Source organism: Canis lupus, chromosome X, assembly GCF_048164855.1.
Source record: "Canis lupus baileyi chromosome X, mCanLup2.hap1, whole genome shotgun sequence".
NCBI lineage: Eukaryota > Metazoa > Chordata > Mammalia > Carnivora > Canidae > Canis > Canis lupus.
This window is the reverse complement of record NC_132876.1, coordinates 2881391-2896331: the sequence shown is the minus strand read 5'-3', so window position 1 is coordinate 2896331 and position 14941 is coordinate 2881391. Positions and strand designations below refer to the sequence as shown.

General features: G+C 42.3%; 1 protein-coding gene across 1 annotated transcript in view; it reads left to right on the top strand.

Annotated features, from left to right (window-relative positions):
• Positions 1–423: 423 nt before the first annotated feature.
• Positions 424–14941, top strand: part of LOC140628401 (synaptonemal complex protein 3-like) — a 95550-nt gene continuing 81032 nt past the window's right edge. The window contains exon 1 of the mRNA XM_072817777.1: positions 424–621. Within this exon, the coding sequence (XP_072673878.1) occupies positions 579–621 (43 nt within the window). The 5' untranslated portion in view covers positions 424–578. The remainder of the gene's footprint in view (positions 622–14941) is intronic.

The window sequence follows — 14941 nt, the reverse complement described above, 5'->3', positions numbered from 1 at the left end:
TCACGACCTCACTCTGTCCCCTGTAGTCTGCTGGTACACCAAGTGCTTGTCCTGTAATTACACTGGCGCCTTCTCTGTCTGGACGCCCATGGCTGCAGGTGTGCTAGCAGGCAGCTGGGCCTAGGGAGCTGGTGGGTGCTAGCTCAGGACGGAGGTCCTGGTCCTTGAGTTCCTTGGGGCTGACGCAGCTGCCAAGGTAGCGACCTCCTCTCTAGCCACTTGTGGAAGGACGGTGCCCGGTAGACCCCGCCTGTGTCTGGGCTGCGGACTACAACTCCCAGGATCCTTAGGGAAGGCTGGAGTACCTCCTTGCGCCCTCAGGGGCCAGGGGTAGCTAATAGCCCTCTCTGAGGAGCGTGCAACAGATAGGCTTGGACTCCGAAGACGCGATGGCGGGCCCTGGAGGAGCTGGGGGGGGGAGGGGCGGCGGTGGCTGTAGAGCGCAAGCGCCCTGTGTGCCTGTTGCCGGCTTGGCGACCTTTCTGAGCCTGCGGCCTCACAGTTGTCGAGTGACTCAGGTGGCCTGTGAGACTGAGTTGCCGTGGTGACGGCCGTGCGTGGCCGCGCGTGACAGTTAGATGAGAGCTTGCTGGAGGAGATCGGCGATGCTGAGCGCCGGAGGTAAGCTGGTGCACGGGCTGCCTGCACTGCCCCCGGGGGCGCCCCTCTACCACAGTGCTGGGAACCTAAAGCGCTCAGTGTGGGAGTCCACACTCCAGATGGGAAGGAAAAGTGATGTGAAGGAACCAACTCAGATAGTGCGGGCAGAGAGGCGAGCCCCTCAGTCTACGGATGAAGGAGGGGGGCCAGCTCTTCCCCAGAATGAGGGAAGAGAAAACCGATGCTTGGGGTGGGGAGGTGTGGGAGGACTGCAGGACTGGATGTTTGGTGCAGAGAAGGCATCCGTAGCCTTGGAGATGTCAGGCCACCACCATCCCCTAGGGGGCAGCGCTGTCCAATAGAAACACAATGTGAGCTGCCTGTGTGCTGTATTAGAAGTTAAAAGAAACTGGTGAAATTAACTTTAATAACGTGTTTTACTTAACCCACCATATCCAAAAGTATTATTTCAGCATGTGATCAATATAAGAAGTTAGCGACGAGATATCTTACATTCTTTTTTCCTTCACCAACTCTTCAAAATCCAATGTGTATTTGACCCGTACAGCACATCTCAAGTCATACTCAGCACACAGACGCATTTGACTGCATGGCTGCCCCCACTGGACAGCGCAGCCCAGAGTGTTCTCTGGGCTGCCCCTTCAATGGGGCAGGGTATACAGGAGTAGCTCAGATGTCACCTGCTGCCTGGTGTAAACCCTGCCTTGCCAAGGTTTCTGCCACTTAGGCGTTAGGTCATTCCTTTTATTTCATTCTGGCGCCACTGAGCAAAGCACTGCCATGTCTCTTACCTAGTTTTGAACTTCAGTGCCTGTAAGGCAGGTAGGGGGTAGGTGATAACACTGTTTCACAGGGGAGTAGTAGTACCCAATCAATTTTTACCTTAGATTTCTTCAGGACAGGGCCAGAGTTTCTCACAGTTTCTTCCTCCTCCTCCAGCAGTACCTTCCTAGGACCCTGTTCTTACCCAGAAGCATAACCCAGAAAAATAGGGAAAGATTAGGTTCCTGACAGGATATTTAGATGTGAGCTTGCATTTCTTTTTCCTCTCTGAAAGGCTTCCTCAATTCTTAGGTAGAGAGTGTATCATCCTTTCTGCCCTGCAGTGTCTCTGCTAAGCCAGTGGCCGCCAAGAGGTTGAGCTTCAAACTCCTCACAGATTGCCCATCTTGAAAGAAGATGGAGTCCATAGGACACCCTTCTGCAGTTCTCTCCTCTCCACCCACCATTTGATCATTCACTACACCTTTGACATCTACTCTGTGCCTCAGAGTTCTCTGTTATGCCACATGTGAGACCCAGTCCTGGGTGTGAAGGAAATTAGGGCCTGTTGGGGGAGAGAAAACAGGACAAGATCTGAATATGCAATGATGAAATATTAAGAAACTGCATGATTAACCACTCATATCGCAAGTTTAAATAAGAAGTAGTATGGGAAACAAAAGAAGGAGAAATTTAAGCTGCCTTTGGAGATGTAGAAATGATAGTTTCTAAGCTAGATAATACTATGACAAATGCTCAGGAGAAGAAATGAACAGTTTTTTCTTTCTTCTTTTTTTTTTTTTTCTTTAAAGATTGTATTTATTTATTCATGACAGACACACAGAGAGAGGCAGAGACATAGGCAGAAGGAGAAGCAGGTTCCCTGTGGGAGAAGCTGATGTGGGACTCGATCCCAGGACCCTGGGATCACAACCCGAGCCAAAGGCAGATGCTCAACCACTGAGCCACCCAGGTACCCTCTGAACAGTTTTTTTTTCAAGAACTAGTGAGAAGACAGGCTAGAATAGAAGGTATGTCAGAGTATAAATTGATGTTTATACATAAGAATAGACCCAGATGGTGTTTATACTCTTTTTTAAAAATTATATATCTCAAAAATTACCATTCTAGCCATTTTTAAGTGTACAGCTCAGTGGCATTAAGCTGTATGTTGCCAAATTGAACACCAATAAAAAATAAATTTATTATTAAAAAAACAAATATACTGAAAAAAAGAAGGGTTTCATTTTTTTTTAATTTATTTTTTATTGGTGTTCAATTTACTAACATACAGAATAACCCCCAGTGCCCGTCACCCATTCACTCCCACCCCCCGCCCTCCTCCCCTTCCACCACCCCTAGTTCGTTTCCCAGAGTTAGCAGTCTTTACGTTCTGTCTCCCTTTCTGATATTTCCCACACATTTCTTCCCCAAGAAGGGTTTCAAATATCTAATTTACATTACCTTACCAATGTGTAAAAGAAAAAAAAAAGCCTCCACTTTTTTTTTTATAAATTTATTTTTTATTGGTGTTCAATTTGCCAACATATAGAATAACACCCAGTGCTCATCCCATCAAGTGCCCCCCTCAGTGCCGGTCACCCAGTCACCCCCAACCCCCGCCCACCTCCCCTTCCCCACCCCTAGTTCATTTCCCAGAGTTAGGAGTCTCTCATGTTCTGTCTCCCTCCCTGATATTTCCCACTCAATTTTTCTCCTTTCCCCTTTATTCCCTTTCACTATTTTTTATATTCCCCAAATGAATGAGACCATATAATGTTTGTCCTTCTCCGATTGACTTATTTCACTCAGCATAATACCCTCCAGATCCATCCATGTCGAAGCAAATGGTGGGTATTTGTCGTTTTAATGGCTGAGGAATATTCCATTGTATACATAAACCACATCTTCCTTATCCATTCACCTTTCGATGGACACCGAGGCTCCTTCCACAGTTGGGCTATTGTGGACATTGCTGCTATAAACATGGGGTCCCGGTGTTTCATTGCATTTGTATCTTTGGGATAAATCCCCAGCAGTGCAATTGCTGGGTCCTAGGGCAGATCTATTTTTAACTCTTTGAAAAGCCTCCACTTTTTCCAGGACAGTTAAGTAGTCACTGATGGATTCCTGCAGGATTTCCTGTGATCCACTAAAAAGGCACAGCCAAAAAAAAAAAAAAAAAAAAAAAAAGGCACAGCCTGGTCAGGCCTGTGCAGAGACCTAGAGGAAATGCTTAGTTTTTTGGTGCCAGATAGTTGTTTCACTGGATTGAAGAAAACAGGCAGAAGAGAGTTTAGTCTTTTACTGTATTACCCACAATAAAGAAGACCTTTAGTTACTGTGATTTTAGGTTGACCTTTAGGTCAATTTTCAAAGTGTCAAATTTTTTAAAGATTTTATTTATTTATGTAAGGGGAGCAGGGCAGAGGAAGAGAGAGAATCTCAAGCAGACTTTCTGCTGAACATGGAGCCAGATGCGTGACTCCATCCTAGGACCCTGAGATCACCTGACCTGAGCTGAAACCAAGAGTTGGACAATCAACCAACTGTGTTTGTGTTACCCAGGTGCCCCTCAAAGTAGCAAATTTTTAAACATTTCACATTGCATATAAATACACATCTACAAATCTAGTATCAGCGCAGCTCTTTTCAAGACCAGAGAAGTGTCTTTTGGAGCAAAAAATAAACAGATTTCAAGTTTTGTTTATCTCCATTTCTTGTGTTGGGCATAGGAATTGCCACAAGGCTTTCAGACACTTTAAGATCTAAACAAGACTATTGCTTTCTGTAATTTAGGCCCATTTGTTAAACATGACTTATACACCTGAGACATAGAATTTGAGAAGCAGCTTAAAGGAATCCGTTTTGTCACAGATATGAGAATAAACAGGCATTAATTGCATTTTATGGACTAGTTGGAGCATAAACCTTTTTAGTCTTTATTGCCCCCATCATATAAAATTGTGGGTTTTGCATTTAGAATGTGACGTGGGACTCAAAGATGCAGCCTCTGGCAAAGCCAGCTCCTCTACACACTTCACTTTGAAAAATCTCTTCACTCTGGGAACACCAACATGCAGATTCTCTCCTGCCCTGTTGGCACAGGGCGTCAGTCACTGCAGTGCTTCAGTTATCTGAGCCAAGATCCCTGGCCTCTGGTTGCTTCTTAGGGAACTGTCGTATATTTTCATTCTCTTATTTATAAAAAATTGATTATAGAGTTTAATGATTGTTTTTTTTTTTTTGGCATTTCAGGATCTTTCTGTATTGTCTTTTTTATTATTTATTTTTATACATTTATTTTTATTTTTTTCTTTTTATAAATTTATTTTTTATTGGTGTTCAATTTGCCAACATATAGAATAACACCCAGTGCTCATCCCATCAAGTACCCCCTTCAGTGCCCGTCACCCAGTCACCCCCACCCACCACCCACCTCCCTTTCTACCATCCCTAGTTTGTATTGTCTTTTATAAAGCTTGCTTTTATCATTTTACCTGTTTTTAAAGATTTATTTATTTGCTTATTTATGTATTTATGAGAGACACACAGAGAGAAGCAGAGACACAGACAGAGGGAGAAGCAGGCTCCTCACAGGGAGTCTGACATGGGACTCAATCCCTGGATCTGGGATCATGCCCTGAGTCGAAGGCAGTCACTCGACTGCTGAGCCACCCAGATGTCCCTATTATTTTATCTTTTTAAAAATTACTTGAAAAATTATAACAGTTGCCTTTTGAGACTTTAATCCTAATTCTTAAATTTGTTAAACTGGTCTTCAGATCACATTAAATAGATATGGGGTAGGGTATCTAGGAATCCATCAAACTAATTCCTTTTTAACTTCCAGTCAAGGGACGCCTGGGTGCCTCAGCAGCTGAGCGTCTGTCTGCCTTCGGCCTAGGGCATGATCCTGGAATCCTGGGATCGAGTCCCGAATCGAGGTCCCTTCATGGAGCCTGCTTCTCTCTCTGCCTGTGTCTCTGCCTCTCTCTGTGTCTCTCATGAACAAATAAATAAAATCTTAAAAATAACTTCCAGTCAGAAGAAATTGCTTTAACATTATTATAACAACATTAAGAAAAATAGAAGTCATCAGGAAAGCACCCATGATCTCAACATGATCTCTACTTTCATTTGTCTATGATCCCTTTCCGGTTGCTCAGAAATATACACAGGCACTTGTTAGCTCTGTCACTTACATGCTAGGGGCTAGGCAAGTTCTAGAACCACTCTGAATGTACTTCTGTTGTGAAAGGGTATAAGAGGTCTATACCTCACCGGGTTGTTGTGAAGGTTTCATGGCCTACCATATGTAACTTCTGACCATGGTGCTTAGCATGTGTAGATACTCAACAAATATTATTTTCCTTCCTGTTTCCTCTCATTCTCAGATATTTCTGCTATTCCCAAAGGAACATAAAGCTTCTTGGGAATTCACTACTCCCCTACCCCCAAGAATACAACCCTGGTAACTGCAGCAAAACCAGTGTGTTCTCAGGTAACAGCCATGTACCATTTCTAGATATCAGTGGCCATTCCAGGCACCAAGTATGATCACATTATCTCTCATCTAGGAGTTGTCTGACTTCCGTCCTTTTGCCTGTACTCCTAGAGTCATTGTGGTCCCTGACACCGCCCGCCACCCCTTACAGGCAGCAGTCTTGGTTGTGTCTTGAGCACAAGCCTCTTGCTCTTTCTAGCTGTTATGACACGGTTCAGGACATTCCCTCCTACTGTTAACTGAAAAATTGTCTCTTCCATAATGGTGTCTAGCCCACTGTGCTCTTTTGGTTAAATAATTAATTACCCCCAAAGCAGATTCTTTACCTTAATGCCTCCTGTCATTTGGTACACTATTGCTTGCTGTTTTTTTAATCAGTAAAAAATATGTTGTAGTGACACTAACATATTTCTTCTTGTAGAAGAAACTGTTTATAACTCTATTACTCAACAAGCCTTATCTCACATTTGTGCACTTCTTTCTAATCTTTGTCCATTTGTGTGTCTGTTTTTGTCATCAGGTCATCTTTTTCACTTATGCATGTAATTATGAGGTTCTAGATGTTTTAAATCCCCAAGGAGACAGTTGAGGGTGTTTTTTTTTTTTTTAAGATTTACTTATTTATTTATTCATGATAGACAGAGAGAGGAGAGAGAGAGAGAGAGAGAGAGAGAGAGGCAGAGACACAGGCAGAGGGAGAAGCAGGCTCCATGCCGGGAGCCCGACGCGGGACTTGATCCCGGGACTCCAGGATCGCGCCCTGGGCCAAAGGCAGGCGCTAAACCGCTGAGCCACCCAGGGATCCCCGAGGGTGTTTTTAAGATCAGATAGTAATTACCTTTGAGCTTGAATGTATTTGAAAGCAAGTACAAAAGCATTGGAAACCTAGAAGAGAATTAACATATGCATTCCAAGAACGGTGAGGAGGACTGTTTCCCTGGAGTATGGAGTCTATGTGGGCTGGAGTAGGAGGAGATGAGACCAGACAGGTACATCAGGCCCAGGTTGCCAAAGGCCTAGAATGTCATCGGAAGGAATGTAGTTTCTTCATCTGAGAAAGAATGCTTACAGAGGATTTTTAAAAAGAAGCGTGCCATACCTAGGTTTGCACTTTGAATGGCCACTCCAGTGTAGACAATGGAATGGTAGAACATGAGTTGAAGTGGCAAGAAATCCAGTTACAGGACAGTTGCAGTAATCCAGCAGAAGGCTTGGCAGTGGGGACCCCTCCCTGCAAAGCAGTGGCAGAACTGCTGTTGTAAGGACTTCTGATGCCATGGGCCAAAGGTGTGAAGTGTCCCATCCAAGTGTCACCCTCCCTTAAAGACCACCTCCTTCCTAAAGTCACTCTCAGTCATCCATCATCCCCACCCCCACTTCACTTCCTTCTCTGTTGCTCCAGCAGGCCATGTGTTCTCTACAATAAAACTCATCATTTGACTTTGCACTCAGGGCTTTTGTTCTCAGATTGTTTTAATTATTCACCTGACAGATATCTATTGAGGAGGCAGAGATCTGGGGCTGGAAGGGATTGGAATTGGGAGTCCTCATCATATACCGCGAGGGGCAAATTGAGCCAGTTCCTTGCTGCTGAATTTCCCATCTCCACCATGCCCAGCATGTAGGGACTTACTAGAATCTGCTTAAGCTCTTTTCTTCCTGATTAAATGACTGTCTCCTTGAGAGATATGTGTTTACTCTTTTTTGTAGTTTCCACGGAGTAAAGTACTTGGCTAGACACATACTAGGTCCTCGGTAGGCATCAGACTTGGAGCAGAGAGACCTTCCTGTCCATCTTCTTCTCTTCCTCTGGCACTACCAACTTCAGCCTTCCTAAAGGAAGTTCAGGGTAAGTAGGAATGGTTTGGATCTTTTTGGAGTCTGTGATATTCACAGATGTGCCCTCAGACTTCTGCCAGGAGGGTAGGAGTGAGCTGGACCCTTCTGATAGGGATGTAGGTAAGGAAGGGACACTGGTGAAGTATAGGACCCTGGTCTCCCTGTGTAAGTACAGCATTCCTTCTGTGGATCCTATGAGCTAGGACTGGAGAGCCAGGGCTCAGATTTGTGTTTTCTTGGGAGCCAGAAACTGATAGTTTCTGTTTCTCTTTCCTTCTGCAAGCCCAGTGGCAAATGGAGTTATTGATAAACTTCCTTATGCTGCTTCAGGTTTTGGTCTCTCTGTCCTCTGATCCTCGATGTCAGACTCCTCTGGAGATGACCAGATTTCCATTCTTTCTGGGAAGGCAAAGCCAGTTGTTCATTGTAGCGGAGTTTCCCACTCCTGCTCCCACACACATCCTCCTTTCTTTCCTCCAGTCCTTCTTTTTTTTTTTTTTTTTCCTCCTGTCCTTCTTAGAAGTCAGATTGGGCCCTGTGAAGATATTCTTGTACCACTCTGTGGGGTATCCTAGAGTACCTTTTCCTCCTGAAGGCCAAGTGATTGGAATGGATCTCTGGGATGCCATTGTGTCCCCACAACAAATAGCCATCCTCTTTATTTTTCAAAAATCAGAGATTCCAATTTCCAAACTACATAATTTCCAAGTTACAGCCAGCAGAGGAACTATGGATGCTGAAAAGAGTAGTGCCATGAGGCTTCTGTGCAGGTGATTGAGTGAAAGCCAGATAAGTTGATACGCTTATGGTCAGCAAAAGAGTACAATGGCCCTTTTCAATTTCTGGTAGTGTGAGAAGTTTTATGTTTATTTTTATACCCCATGGGAGGTACTCATACCCAATCCATTCATAGAAAGTGAAAACTAAGCATTTGGAGCCCCTGAATTGAAATAGAGTTTGCAATTTTAGTTCTGAGAAGAAAAATGAACATTTTAAGAATTCTAAATGTTGTATGGTGTTTTTTGTTTTTTTTTTTTGTCTGCTCACCTACTCACATTTAGCATTCATAATTATCTGGGAGATATTCCCAATTGCGTTCTCCCTCACTGGATAGTTACATTCCAGTCAGAAGAACAGCATGCTTAATAATGGCAACTTGGCCCCAAAGAAAGGGGTGGGAGGAGGGTGACAAAAGGAACTATTTGTTGTGGATTTTTAAAAGACATTCATTCATTTCACAAAAAAATTTTTTTTACACAATCAGATTTGCCTATGACAAAGATAATACATGCTCATTCTAGAAACTAAAAAAATAGAGACATAAAGAAGAAAACATAAATGTCTTCAAACCCTACCTCCCAGAGACAATCACTATCAATCTTTATATATTCTTCTGATCCCTTTCTTTCTGTACAACTACAGAACGGTATTGTGCCTTCAATAATGTGCTGTGCACAGCTTTCTGTGCCAGTGCATATATAGATGTAGATGGAGATTCATCCCATTTAATGGCTGCATAGCATTCCACTTTACCAGCATGTCATAATCTATCTACCCCAATCCACAATTGATAACAAAGTTGTTTCCAAGTTTACATTATTCTGTGCAACACCAAAATTAAACAAACTTATACCACATATTTTCAGACTTGTCAGTCTAGGTCCTGTGGATAAATTCCTTGCAGTGGTATTAATGGAGCAAGTGGTGGAGTTCAAGTCATCTAAAATATGTTCTTTCCTTTAAACTCAAAACAATCCTGGATCATTGCTAACCAAATGCAAAATCTACTTGAATTGATCTTAAAAAATTAATTGACAACATTTTCTAAACAGTTCCCCAGGCCTGTGATGAAGATTGATGATGCTGGGATGTGGGGGTTCTCTTTAACTTCCTAATTTTCACCCAAGTCTCTACTTTCTTGTTTTTACTTCTTCTGGGCCTCCCTGACAGATCAATGACTTCCTCCATGTTAGAACTGAGCCCCTTAGTATTCACTATTTGTATTTCAGGCCATCTCAAATCAGTATGTGGGTAATGGCAACAAATAATAACAAACACTTGTAGAGCATTTCCAGTGTGCCAGGCATGCAGTTCTATATACTTTTCTATAACGTAGTTCATGGTCCAGAAAGCCTTAGGTAGTAGTTGCCCTCATATTCATTTCACTGATGAGGAAATGGCGGCCCTGAAAGCCTAATTGGTCCAAATTCACACAGAAAATATGTGGTTGAGCCAGGAGTTAAGACCTGTACAGTTGGCTTGAGACATTTATGGGTGCATCTAAGCCAATGTGCCTTCCCTTTCCAGTTCACAAAGGTGTTAGACACAAGTGCTCCATGTTCTAGCTAGCCAACTTCTGTAAGCAGCCAGAGGTATCTCCTCCTCCCCCACCATCCCAGTTGAATTCAGATGTGGCAGTGACCTGTGCTCACTTGATAGGACATATGCCTCTTCTTGTGTGTGAATGAACCCTCCAGGGCTGATATATGATCCTGCTTTCTACATCTCTTTCCCCTCCCCATTGTTCAAGGCCAAGTTCAACCCCACTCATGCCAGAACAAAACTCACTTCTGGTTCTGTGTTCAAGCCAGTGGGCAATTTTGCATAGGAGCTCGATTCTTTCATGCAGTTCTAAGCTTCAGGGCTGGAAGAAACTGGGATTTCTCCCCTTCTAGTTTGTAAATGATGTCTTCTATTGGCAGAGTTTCTTAATCTTGCTTTAATCATAAAAGTGTGATGTGCTGGTTGCATAAAAAGATTTAACAGGCAGAAAAATATAAAGAAGCAAACAAAATCACTTGTTAGAGAAAAGCACTATTGATGTTTTGGTGTATTTCCTACCATTTTTTAAATGTACACATGTAAGTATGTATGTACTTAAAGTTATGCATCATAATTATAAACAGATTATGGTCATGTACTTGTATACTGATTTTTAAAAAAGATTGTATTTATTTATTTGAAAGAGAGAGAGAGAGAGAACACCAACAAGGGAGTGGGGAGAGGAAGAAGCAGACTCCCCGCTGATGGGGGTGGGTGGGTGCTCCATTCCAGGTCCCTGGGATCATGACCTAAGTTGAAGGCAGATGCTTAACTGCCTGACCCACCCAAGTGCCGCTAGTATACTGATTTTTGTTTATTTATTATTGATTATTTATTTATTTGGCCTTTAAATATTTGTTTGATTTTATATCATACCCACTTTTACAAGTCATTAAAAATTCTTTAAAATCATGATCTTCAAAGGCTGAGTATTTCATCATCTAGATATAATTTATTTATTCATTCCTCTGTCATGGGAAACTTTAATTTTTCCCTTTTTACAGTGATTACTCACACTGTTTTGAGCATCCTTGCATTTAGATGTATCTCTACAGCTCTGTTTTTTTTTCTCCTCTAGAATAACTAGAACAGGAATTTTCAAGATACTTGATTTGTGCTTTGAATTGCTTATCAAAACGCTTTCCAGTTTATATTCTTGTAGTGGTATGTGAGAATGTGTATGTCACCACACCCTGCCAGCATGTATTAGAGTTTTTAAAAATCCCTGCCAGCTTGAAGAGGGCAAAATAGTTTTATTTTGGAACTTTTTTCAGGTGTTTATTGGGCACTTCTTGCTTTATTCCCCTGTTCCCCCAGGTTCCCCTTTAATGACAGGGGATATGGGGAACCATAGACCCTTAACCTGAACATCTAGACTTGTTCACTCCTAGTTTCCTCTTTGAAGTGTGCCCTTCTACTTGCACTCTGGAGCCCATCCTAATACCTCCTTGTACTCTTGGTATTAGGATGGGCTCCAGAGTGTAATAATAATTATGGAGGCAAGAGTACAAGGAGGTATTAGGATGGGCTCCAGGGTACAATTATTACATATATAATGTAATAATTATGGGGGCAAGTAACTTCAGAAACTTCATCCTTTGCTCCTGAAGTCATGCCTGCTCTGTCTTCCATTATTTTTTCTTTATTATTGTTTATTGGAGTTCAATTTGCCAACATAAACCATAACACCCAGTGCTCATCCCGCCAAGGGCCCCCCTCAGTGCCCGTCACCCAGTCACCCCAACCCCCCACCCACCTCCCCTTCCATTATCCCTTGTTCATTTCCCAGAGTTAGGTGTCTCTCATGTTTTGTCACCCTCACTGATATTTTCACTCATTTTCTCTCCTTTCCCTTTTATTCCCTTTCACTATTTTTTATACTCCCCAAATGAATGAGACCATATAATGTTTGTCCTTCTCCAATTGACTTATTTCACTCAGCATAATACCCTCCAGTTCCATCCATGTCGAGGCAAATGGTGGGTATTTGTCGTTTCTAATGTCTGCCTTCCATTAAAATCAGAACTTCGGGGATCCCTGGGTGGCACAGCGGTTTGGCGCCTGCCTTTGGCCCAGGGCGCGATCCTGGAGACCCGGGATCGAATCCCACATCGGGCTCCCGGTGCATGGAGCCTGCTTCTCCCTCTGCCTGTGTCTCTGCCTCTCTCTCTCTCTCTGTGACTATCATAAATAAATAAAAATTAAAAAAAAAGAATCTTTAAAAAAACAAATAAATAAAATCAGAACTTCATGCTCACTCCTATTACCTTTTCTTTTTTTTTTTTTAATTTTTATTTATTTATGATAGTCACAGAGAGAGAGAGAGAGAGAGGCAGAGACACAGGCAGAGGGAGAAGCAGGCTCCATGCACCCGGAGCCCGACGTGGGATTCGATCCCGGGTCTCCAGGATCGCGCCCTGGGCCAAAGGCAGGCGCCAAACCACTGCGCCACCCAGGGATCCCTCCTATTACCTTTTCTAATATGAAGTATGTCTGTGTAATTTGTGAAATTCCTCTTGTGTACTCAGTGTGTGACCTCTACCCCTTAAGGAGATGAGATCTATACTGGCTGGCTCTCACCATTGTTCTCTTGTGCCTCTCTGCCATGTTGGATAGTGCTGATTTTCTTAAAAACACTTGCTTTGTCACATTGTGCCACATTTTCTATAACTTTGCCTACTTCTGGGACTCTTCTAAATGTTCCTTGGTTCCTTTCCCTTTACCAACTGTGCCTTGCACACAGCTGCTATTCACTTGGTTTACTTTAGAAGACACATAGACCTTTTTAGTGATTGCCTTGTAGTAATTGAATGTTGTCATCGATGGGGGAAACAGTAAATTCTGAGAGTGGTGGCCCTCAGGGTTGTAAGTTAGGAAGAGGGATTTCCTGCCTCCTTGCTGAGATTGAGTTTCCTTGCCAATGTGTGGTACAAAACTGAACTCAGTTCATTAAAACAAATTAAAACTTAGGCACTAACACAGTGTCAACTTAGATTATCTTCACAACAAACTTGATACTTACAAATTGTTTTTCATATGCTTTTGGCTATGCTTCATTTGATGTCATAATTTGATATTTCTACTAGTGCTACAAGACAGACCTCTAGATTATAGAGTAACCAAGTCACTGTGTCATCAAAATTAACAAATAAGTGGATCAAAGAGAGACTACATGTGGTATACACATATGTACAATATACACAAGGGAAACTGCAATCATTGCTATGGAAGGATGATTAAAAGATGGTATTAGGACATTTAGGTATTTGGAGGAAAAATTAGTGCAGAGCCTTAAGACATGCCATACTCTAATGTATATATCAAAAGGATTGAAGGCTAAATATTAAGAAAAATATTAGGACAAAACACCAGTGAATATTTACATCGTCTCTGGATAGGAAAGAATATTCTGAGCTTAAAAACAGTGAAAGAGGGATCCCTGGGTGGCGCAGCGGTTTGGCGCCTGCCTTTGGCCCAGGGCGCGATCCTGGAGACCCGGGATCGAGTCCCATGTCGGGCTCCCGGTGCATGGAGCCTGCTTCTCCCTCTGCCTATGTCTCTGTCTCTGTCTCTCTCTCTCTCTCTCTCTCTCTCTCTGTGTGTGTGTGACTATCATGAATAAATAAAAATTAAAAAAAAAACAGTGAAAGAAATTAGAAGGAAAATCTTAATAAATTCAACAATATAAAAGATTTTTAAAAAATCTTTACATCAAGCATCATAACAAGTAAATTGTAAATGAAAGGTGGAGCAAAACATCTGCAACAAATATAATTGACAAAAGGTTACTATATGAATCAGTCTTAAAATTAGAAAATGAAAATACTAATTTCTAGCAGCTAAATGGGTAATTGATAGGTACGGGCAATTTACCAGGGAAGAAATACATGTAGCCATTAAGTAAAATCCTACTATAATTAGTCATCAAAGAAATACAAATAGGGGATAAGTTTTGCCATTTGTGAAAGAGCAATCAAAAATGATAGTTTGTGGGAAAACAATGGGCACTTTCATTTGCTGGCATTAGGAAAACAGATAGATATTTTTTGCCAGAAGGCCTACTAGAGAAGATATCAACACTCTGAAAGATGTTTTTATTCTCTAACCCTCCAGTGGTATTTCTAAGAGATCACCTAAAATGCAAATAAACAGTCATGCAAAAAGATGCTTAGTTGAAACATTACAAAAGCATAAAATTGTGTTAGATATGATAGTATATGATAGAATATACCAATCAATCATGTAAAAATAAAGACTTGAAGAACAGGAGTATATGGCTAATATTATGCTAAAGAAAAAACCAAAATATGAAATTGTACACATAGATAGCATAACCTTAACCGTGAAAAAATAGCTGAAAGTAACATGAATTCATATTACATGCCAGACACTTGGCTGAACAACTAGGACTGTGCTGGAGTCCTTAGAGAAGTCTTGGGTGGAGGTGGGCACTGTTATGACCCCTTTTATCCAAATGAGAACACTGGGCGCAGAAAGATTTGGAGACTTGCTCAAAGTCCCACAGCTCCGCAGTGGATGCACTGGGACTATAGGGCCAGGCTAACAGGCTGCATAGCCCAGGCCGTGGAAATGGTGGAAAGACCCTCGAGGCATGTGGGTAGCAATGACAGTCATAGAAGCAGAGCTGAGGGCCACACAGCAGATTGGTAATGGTGACAGTCCTGGGAAATACCTGAATGAAGGACCTACCATATGTGGGTAGCAGTGGCAGGTGCTCCCTGAGTAGTAAACGTGTTGTTGTTTCTGCAATCAGGACAAAAACCCAAGAACATCGATGTCTTTTAGAAGCCTCTAAGAGAAAAAGACTGGATGTACATGTGCCACATGTTCATGGCAAGTGCTTGTGCAGAAGACATGACAGCAGTGAGT